This window comes from Malus domestica, chromosome 11, assembly GCF_042453785.1.
Source record: "Malus domestica chromosome 11, GDT2T_hap1".
NCBI classification, from domain to species: domain Eukaryota; kingdom Viridiplantae; phylum Streptophyta; class Magnoliopsida; order Rosales; family Rosaceae; genus Malus; species Malus domestica.
The window spans coordinates 29,581,067-29,590,703 of NC_091671.1; the positions used below are offsets into that span (position 1 = coordinate 29,581,067).

The 9,637-nt window shown below is 42.5% G+C and overlaps 1 protein-coding gene across 1 annotated transcript; it reads left to right on the top strand.

The window, feature by feature from the left end:
* The first annotated feature begins 3,825 nt into the window (after positions 1-3,825).
* On the top strand, positions 3,826-8,698 carry LOC103448384 (uncharacterized). Its single transcript, XM_008387640.4, has 4 exons — positions 3,826-4,352; positions 5,610-5,761; positions 6,198-7,010; positions 7,183-8,698. The coding sequence occupies exons 1-4, from the start codon at positions 4,064-4,066 to the stop codon at positions 8,602-8,604; spliced, it is 2,676 nt and encodes an 891-aa protein (XP_008385862.2). The 5' UTR covers positions 3,826-4,063; the 3' UTR covers positions 8,605-8,698.
* The last annotated feature ends 939 nt before the right edge of the window (positions 8,699-9,637 follow it).

Genomic DNA, 9,637 nt, shown 5'->3' on the forward strand with positions numbered 1-9,637 from the left:
GCCCGAGCTAGGATATGATTTAAGAGAAAGCTGGCTGAAAATACGATCGTGGTTCACTTTCAAATCTCCTCCGTATTTTCTAGTCCACCTTTCCTCCCACCAAGAGGAAAACAGCGAGGTACATTCGAAATTAAGAACAACGGAATGTCGGGCTGCTTGGCTCATCACGTCCAAGCTACGGCGGGCAGCTCGAAATATTGCTTCAGAAGGAGTCTGTAACCGAAATGAAGTGCCACAATGGATGGAGTCGAAGAATGGGACAGGTATGGATTGACTAAATCCTAACTGCCTGCTGCAGAAGTTAGGATGATACACCTCCAAGCCTCGATCATATCGATTTCCCCGGATCCCCCAGGCCAAGTCTCTTGGCTGAATACAGCTGATAAACCTTTCCCTGCAGAAGGGAGCAGCATCCTCACCAGGGGCATCTTGGAAGGCTTGGTCAGAAAACCAAGGATATCTCCTCAAGACCGATGCACCCCATTCCAAGTCTGACCGAGTCCTGCAGACTCGGAAAAAATAGAAGCATGCAAAGGTGGAATGATCTACAGGATGAGCTTCAGCCAGGATTTGGGCAGGAGCCACACCCTCTGGAAACTCTAGATTGATAGCCCGAAATTCTGGAAAATACCATTGTAGCCAAATCTGTATCATCCAGATGGGGCCGTTCAAATTGGTCTCAAAGGGCTCATCCCGGGTCATGTCAAAAAGAAGGTGATAGAGATGGGAGAGAAGGAATGGACCTGTGGCAACGTCATCAAAATTGTGAAGAACCTCTACCAAGGGGATCCATTCTACCCGTACCCTCTTGGATTTGTTGGGGAAGACGTGCTTGTTAAGCCAGTAAAGAAGAAAGTACATATGCTCTTGATCTTTGTCGGCTTGAGGAGAGCCTGCCCCGAAGTTCTTCTTGACAAAAGGGATGAATCCTTTAAAGGAGGTCCCATAACTTTTGAAAGTAACTGAGTTATAGCTAAGAGGAAGGAAGTAGGTGGAAGAACTTCAGCCCCCGGTGGTAGAGGATGGAATCCAATCTTGAGTAACATCTATCACCCTGCCCGATGGCCTCAACCCGAAGACTTGGGCCATATCAAGAATGGTGGGAGACATGGGACCCATACGGAAATCGAAGGTGTTTGTGCCCGTATTCCAAAAGAGGAGGGCAGAAGCAAGCAATTCAGGCTTAGGGGTAATTGAAATCTTCGAAAGCATAATCAGTTCGTAGATGCCGTTACTCATCCATTTCTGCTTGAAGGAAGGTTCCAATTCGTCAATCCACTGGGCCCTGGTAAGATCATTCATCAAGGGAAAGCCTCGACGATGAAAAGACCACTTAGAAGAAGAAATGCCCGAGTCGGCCAAATAAGGATTTGGGGTAAACCAGTTTCCCCTAGGCATATTACTTTCTACTACTGAGGGAACCCGAGAAATCCAGGCAGGACCCAAATATTGAATCCCATGCATCTCAAAGAAGAGTTCAGAATGCAGACCTGCCCGCGGACGATGCAGCCCGTTGAGCAGACGGCGTAGAGTGGCAATTCCTTCACCAGACTCGTAGGAAGGTAGGGTTTGGCCGGATCCTGAGGCCATTTAATGAAGGCCGTAGGAAAGAAAAACAAGGAGAACGGTAAAGATGCAACCTCGTCGGACAACGAGAAAGAAATGATGGAAGAATTGGGAAGTTTTGTTGTGTCAGAGAAGGTTTTCTTTTTACGAAACACAGAGAACAGAGAAGTTCACTCACAAGGGTTCTAAGAGTTCTAAGGGTTTAAAGCAGGGGTCTCTTTCAATTAATATTGGCGCTTGGGATCCCAACCTTAACATCAATTGAAGGGGGCACTGTTTGGGATAAAATCTGAACTTTGGGCCAGAGAGAAAGTCGGCCCAAACCCGAGGCCCAGAGGAAAACTTAGGAAGCAGGAAAGAGGCTTTCGGCTGGGCACAAGTTACAAAGGCCACCTGCTTACCTGCTCAAAGACCACAGGGGGTAGGCTATTCAGTCACTACATAGCCCAATAAAGTACTTTATTGGTGGCATTCATGTAAAAAAGCTAGTGAGTCATCACCAAACCGCATTCGGGCACCACTATTGCTACAGGAACCCAAGCTGAAGTCGTCTATAAAAGGAGGAAGAGAAGACAGAATTAAGGACACTCAATCAAACAAACAAAAGCCAAAACTCTGCTCAAACCAGATTTGCTTTCAACGAAGCTGTAGTCAGCCCAAGCCTTCATCCCATTCGGATAAACCTTCCCAAACCCCTGTAATAGCTCTGCTACCTTGCTCATGGTGGTATCGATTCATTTTGTATCCTCTTCTCCCCCGTCAACCCCTCTAAAAGCTTTCAGACCTCTGACAGAGCCACAAAGATAGATTTTGTAAGAAGTTCAGCCTTGGCCGATAAGGTTCAAACTTACCCGACTATCTTTGCTCTGTCTTTGTCCTTTCTTTCTTTTAAAAGCACAATAACATGTTATATATATTCCCAGTTATATACAAGTTATTTCTAGCAAAGTTAGAATGAAAATGAGTCTTCAGCACTTGAATCCGATCTGAATCGCGTCAGAGTTCAAATCAGATCTAAGTCTTAAGCCCGCGGGCATGTAATTTAAAGATCAGTAAAGTCCTTGGCCTCAAGGCATAAAAAAAAGAACTCTATGTGGACTCAACCTATCCACGACAATCCTTGATAAGCGAGAAGTCCGAAGTTACTTGGGGCGCAAGTAATCAATCTATTTCTCCGTTTTGTTGCTGTTATATCTTGATTCGTAGAAAAGGCTTAAGCATGGAGTGAATTCTGATAGAAAGCCTCAAGGCCTACATCTAAGGCCCCACGAAGGCATCTATTTAGCTTCATTTCATGTTGCGGTCTAGTTGGTCCGAGTATAAGGATTAACTCTGATGGGAAACCTCAAGGCCTATACCTAAGGCCCTACAAAGGCACTCATTTGGGTTCGTCTTACCTCTTGGATTCAGATAATCAAAGGTATAATAGTAATAAGACTCTGGCAACCATAAAAGACCAAATATGATACATCCAAGCGCTAGTTTAGTTTGACAGGAAGCCTCAAGGCCTATACCTAAGGCCCCACAAAGGCACCTGTTATATCTAACTTGGTTTCTCGGGCGTATACATATTCAATCAAAGCTTAAACACCCATTCAACATCTGCCATACTGAAGATGGCAGTGGCACGCCTGAGCACGACAAAGTTAATCTTGATTGTGAGCCTTAAGGCCTACACCTAAGGCCCCACAAAGGCACCCTTTCAAATTAACTCTGTCCTTCTCTTTCAGAACTGCCCGACGAGCCTTGCCCGAAGTGTGTCTTGCCCGACCAAGATCTGCCCGACAAAGGCTTGCCCGAGCGAGCCCGAGAAGAAAGCAGAAGTACGACAGATACCCTCAACCGACGCCATTCTCCCATGGGAGCTGTGTGCTCGTCCGCCAGGAGATTCCTGCGACGAACAATTATATTATTTAATATATAAATTATTAATATTTTATTATGATCTAGGTGATCGGAGATGACGAGGAGTCTATCGGGAGTAGTCGTTGAGCATGACGAGGACGAGAGAGGATAGTCTTAGCTAGTCCCATGATTATTGGGGGGTCTCACTAAGACCTCTTAGTGAAGGGTTTTGTCCATACTAGTTCCCTTTAGTCTCATTAATGTTAGTCCCAGCATGGAACAAACACGGTATTGGACTAACAGCTAGTCCAATCCAGTCCAGTCCAATCCCACCTAGTGAGGGCAAACAAACGCCCCCTGTGTGAACTGTGAAGCCATTTTCGTTAAAACTCACCCAATTAAAAATTGAACAATGTTGAACCCAATTCGAGTCCGGTCGGGTTGGTTGGGTTCATACCCGATAAAATCGAACCGCAGCCCAATTCGAGTCCGGTCGGGTTGTTGACATTCTATGCTTTCTCTTTGTCGAATCGCAGCCCTTGAAAAAAAAAATCACAATTAGGGTTTCTCCCAGATTGCTAAATCCTTAATCCGCATCTCCCCTCTCTCTGTGTTAGTAACAATTCCGTTCAAATTGGACGGTCGTAGCGAGATGGACATGGAGGTGGTGGGCCGCCACGCGCTTCTCTTCGACGACGACAACAACGCCTCGTTCGTCAATTCACCCGACGCCCTCGTCGAGTGGAACTCGCTCTTCATCGACCGCTACGATGTTCGCCACCTCCTCCCCAACCCTATGCCCCCTCGCACGCGCCGGCGACATCTCACGCGCTCATCCTCTTCGCCGCCGCCTTACCACGATGCCGCGCTCGAGTCGGAGCTCGATCAGGAGCGCTACCTCGATTTGCCGTCGCCGTCCGAAGAACAGGAACAAGAACAAGGTAAATTGTTAATCCCTCAGTTAAAATTTATTAAACTTTGTATTGAATATAGTATGATTTCTGATAGATTTGGTATTCTGGATTTGTTACTATATATATATATATATATATATATATATATTTGTTATTTGGTTTATGGGAAAATGAAAGAAAAGGAATTAAAATTTAATGGTTAATGACCTTTCGTTTCAAAGGGATGTCAAATTAGCTGAAGTGAAATTGTTGCGTGTTGTAGGCTTTAGTAGATTAAGGTTCCATATTGTCGCCCTGATTTGTGCTTCACAAGGGTTTTATTAAAAGATTGAATGGAGTAGGCTTTTATGTGTGTCCTGGTAATCTGGTTTTAACTCAAATTCAGGAATACCTACAAACTATTTGTTTGGGACATGAATACATGCAGATTGATCTGCCTAAGAAGAGCAAAGAAAGGGTTGTTAAGTGGTGTAGGTTATGAGTGTTAAACATTTCATTATTTTGCAAACAATTACTAAACGGTGGAACAATGAATGGTGATTGAATAAGTGTGGACTTTGTTTTAGGAAGAAGTATCAGTGTTTGAAAATGAGTGCAGAGTAAAATGGAGTTATGAAATTTTCAAAACTTAGGATTAAAGGAAATGTAGATTTAGGTAGTGGTGTCTTTTGGGTTGGCTATCATTCAAGGGTTTGGAGGTTAGTTTGTGGTCAGTTGTGTAGCCATTAGAGTACTGCACTGGATGTTTGTTTGATTCATGATATTTGTTGAAATGATCTGTTCGAGTAGAACAAAGAGAACCTCTTCATTTGTACTGAAAATGGAGAGGGTTGGTTCTTTAATAGAAAACTGTGGAATGCATAAACCCCCCAGAATTGGGAATATGATCCACTTGGACCTTAAGGCCTCGATACGATGGAACTCTTGTTTTTTATGGAAGTTGGAATTGGGTCAGATCCTGAGGGTGTTCTTTTCGTTCCTTGTTTGCTTGGGTTGGGGGGAGGGGGAAAGGAGGGAGCAACAGTTCAAGACTATGATCGAGAGACGTGTTTGGTCTCTTCCTTCTATCAATGTTTTGTTTTTTGCATTATTTTTTCAGTTTGTAGGATGGGACATAGTTTGCAACAGTTGCATTTATCAGAGACACAAGTAAGAATATTCCTTTCTAACTGTAGTCTCTCTTTTATTTATATTTTCCCTGCTTGGTATATTAATGACAGCTTTGGGTAAACTTGATGTGTGTAAGATTGATTTTGATCATTAAATCTTTATGTCTTGATATAGGTAAAGAACCAGAGCAGGCAGAGGCTGGTAGCTATCATTCTGTTGGATTCTCATATGGAAACCTAGATGAATTCACTTTGCAGAAGAATAATGATCCCGAGCCTGTTTTCCACCCAGCCTTTCCAGTGCCAGATATCTTAAGTCAAAACCTTGTAAGTATACCTCTCGTGTTTCTTATTTGTCAGTGTACAATTTCACATGACCTGGATATTATTGTTTGTTTGATAGTTAACAAATGTGGCCAGATGATAATTGCTAGGGTGCATGTGTTCTTCTAAGGCTTACCATGTCTAAGTTTCAGATACTCGGAGAAGGCATGCAGTTCTTGTGACACAAGGGGCTGTGCAGGTGGGATTAGGATTGTAGAAATTTATTGAATCTTTACTGCTTCTGACCAACTGGAAGAAATATATCTTGTTCGAGTTATGTTTCTTGATCCTTATGGTTATCTGGTATATATGAGGTTCTGAGGGTTTATCTTGGGTTTATTATTATGCTACTTACTTCTTTTTCTCTGGATGTGATATCTGCATTTGTGGAATATCTCAGTGTGTTGATTTTTTTCTTTCCTTCTGTTTTTCCCCTCAGCCTCCAACGGAAAAGGTACATCAGATCATTGCAAGAACTGCTTTATTCGTTGCCAAGCATGGTGGGCAGTCAGAAATTATTTTGAGGGTGAAACAGGGAGACAATCCTACGTTCGGATTCTTGATGCCTGACCATTACCTTCATGCGTACTTTAGGTTTCTCGTCAATCACCAAGAACTATTGGAGTGTGACTCTGATGGAAAGCCTCTACATGAAGAGAAGAGAGCTGACAGTGGACTTGATCAGACAGGTGGTGCGTTATCTTTGCTTGGTTCTGTATATGGTTCTGGAGAGGATGACGATGGTATAATTGAGGATGCACCTGAATTGAGAAAACTCAAGTCTGATGAAGCTATTAATTCTGCCAGTGCATCCGTTCCTTGTGTATCAGAACACCTAGAATCTTCTGGAAATGTAGCTGGGAAAACTGATATTGTTTCTACGAGTCCATGTATTCCCAAGAAAGAGAAAGTTAATGTCATAAAACATAATCGCAGCATTACCACAGTTAAAGGTGGAGCTATTAGTGGTATGAAGAAAGAAGATGGTGCCACAGGATCACTATCTACTGCTGCCAATGACTCACAAGCTCCTGCTATGCCTAGCACATCCAAGGTTGAACTACCCATTTTGGAGCCACCGGCTGATCAAAAGAGAGTGGTTGATAAAATAGTTGAGTTTATACTAAAAAATGGTAGAGAATTTGAAGCTATTTTGATTGAGCAGAACTGTAAACAGGGAAGGTTTCTGTTCCTTCAGCCATCTAACCAGTATCATCCTTACTATTTAAAAGTTCTTCAAAAAGCCCAGGAGGTGCGTATCTGCAGAACCTAGTAATGTCTTTAAAGATTTTGTGCTATTTGATTGAGTATCTTTGTTAAGAATATAAGAGTTTTGGGTGCCTTTTTCTGCCTGTTCTTAAATTGCCTTATGATGGTCCAATGTTTCACATTACTGATATTTATGCCTGGCCCTTTCTCTGCAGTCCAAGGTATCTGGCAAGGGCTTGGTTCCTGAGAAGCATGAGTCCGTGGGGCATGTAGTGGACAGTAAAGCTGCTGTGGAAGGTGATAATGTCTCTTCAGAATCTGCTGGTCATGATTTGCCATTTGATTATGACAGGAAAGAGAAGTTTAAGATGGTAATCGGCAACTCAAAGGAGGGAAATGGTCCACCTCCCAAAGCTAACGAGGGTCAGTCTGGAGTCAGCCTGGATGCGGTTGCAGCTATTCTCCAGGCAGCCACAAGAGGCAATAAGAATCCAGGTTTAGAGATGTTCCCAAAGTCATCAAGTGGTATAGGTCAACCTCCTACCAGTGAGGGTGGGCAAAATTTGAGCTCCGGGAGTCTACATACATCTCAACTTCGCACTTCCGTTCAAAAGGCAAATTATTCTGGGGAGTCTCACGTTCCCGTCCCTGTTGCCAAGGCCATTGCTGAGACGGCTGCTCTTGCAGCTGCAAATGAGGCAGACTCCTCAGAAGCATCCTTGACCAGAGAGCAGAAGTTGAAGGCGGAGAGATTGAAACGAGCAAAGATGTTTGCAGCTATGATAAAAAGTGGATCTGCACCATTGAAAAATGAATCATTGCGTGGCTTATCGGTTGAACCACCAGAATCAGGGCTTTCCTCATCAGGTAATGTAAATCTTTCAGTCAAAGAAAGAGAAGGCAGTTCAGTTCCATTAGAAGCTGATATTTCGGATAAGGTTGAGGAGTTACAGAAGAAATTTGTTGCTGATGAATGTAATGAGCGGCGTTCAAAGAGGAGCTACCGTTCTAAAAGGTATGAAGGAGAAGAACTTGACAATGATTTGCAACAAGAGAAAGAGGAAGAAGATAAAAAGGGTCACAAGAACTCTAGGAAGAAGCATCGGTCTCATCATTCTTCAGAACACAGTAGGGACAGGCATAAGCATAAAAGACGTCATAAGCATGACAGTTCTGATGACGAGAAGCATCGGCACTCACGGCGTAGGCATAAGAGAAATAGCTCTGATGATGAACATCAGCCTCAAAAAAGGCGCAATCACGATCGCTCTGATGATGAGCATCGGAATTCTCGACGTAGTGATAGGCATAGTGACTCTTCTGAGGATGAGCACCAGCTTTATAGGCGCCGGCACAAGCACAGCAACTCCTCTGAAGATGAACATCACCACCGCAGCAGATCTGTAAAGCACAGGAAACCTGTGTCTGAAAAAGGAGCAGAGTTAGAAGAAGGCGAGATCTACACAAAGTCAGATCAATCAAGAGCTAGTGAGGGTGCTCATGCTAGTAGGGAAGCTTCCATTGATATTTTGGAATCACATCAAAACGGAAGAGCTTCATCGCAGACTTCGCAACCAACGGAGATTTCCGATGAACTTAGAGCTAAAATCCGTGCTATGTTGATGTCAACTTTGTAGAAAGGGCACCGTTCCAGTTTTTCTTTTGTTGTAAGAACAGTTATGAGTTTGTCACGATTGTATCTCTATTTTTAATGCTAGTATCAGTTAATTATTTCCAAGTTCCAACTGCAGAAGACGAACCATGCTCCACATTTCATTAGCCTCAAGAACGAGTGCTCTGCATCTTTCAAAATCCAGATGCCAAATCTTAGAGAGTTTTAGTTAATAGACCAAAATCTCCAATTTTGTCCAAACCGAGACTAGCTCCGCTGGTTTAGGGTTTGTCTGCGGTAATCTAGTCTACCAAGTATTTTGACTTTTTAAACATTCTTCGTTGTTTGATTTCTAGGGTCTAACAGTTTATTTTATAAGAATCAATCTTTATCATTTATTTTCTTAACTAGTCAGTAGTCCCGGACTGTTGAAGAAAAATTGCTTCGTACGCTAAAAAACGGTTTGGGCTTCGAATATGAGATCTTTCTCATAAAAATGAAGTGGGTGACATGTCGTCAGGCCGTTTCTGTAGACACGGTGGTGAAACAAATGGATGGGATTGTATCCCATCACATGGTTTTAACCAAGTTCATTGCAGGAAATAGCTCCCCAAAGTAATAACATTCCTAACATTTTGTTTTTGAAGTTATATTCTAAAATTTAATCTAAATTATAGAAACGACAATTCAAACTTTGAACACAAGGGGCACAGTGCCACGGCCCATAAAAACCCAATTTACTTTCTTATAAAAGCATTCAGAATCAAGGGTGTTTTGCTTCGTATTGTTTTGTCCTTGTGTGAAATCTTAGTCAACTTTAACTTGATTAATGTAGATTCTATTTCTTTTTTCTTTCACTTATATTAGAAATACAATCGGTTAAAAGATTAGTGTTAAAATAATTGAAATTCAATTAGTCATTCCATATGATTAAACACTAACCAGAGTTGATTAATTGTGTCCTATTGAAGTTGAAGCACGTACGTATGTTGTAAAGTGTAAATTCAAAGCGAAGTTCCACTTTCTAAACCAAACCCGTTAATATTAGTATTTGGGTG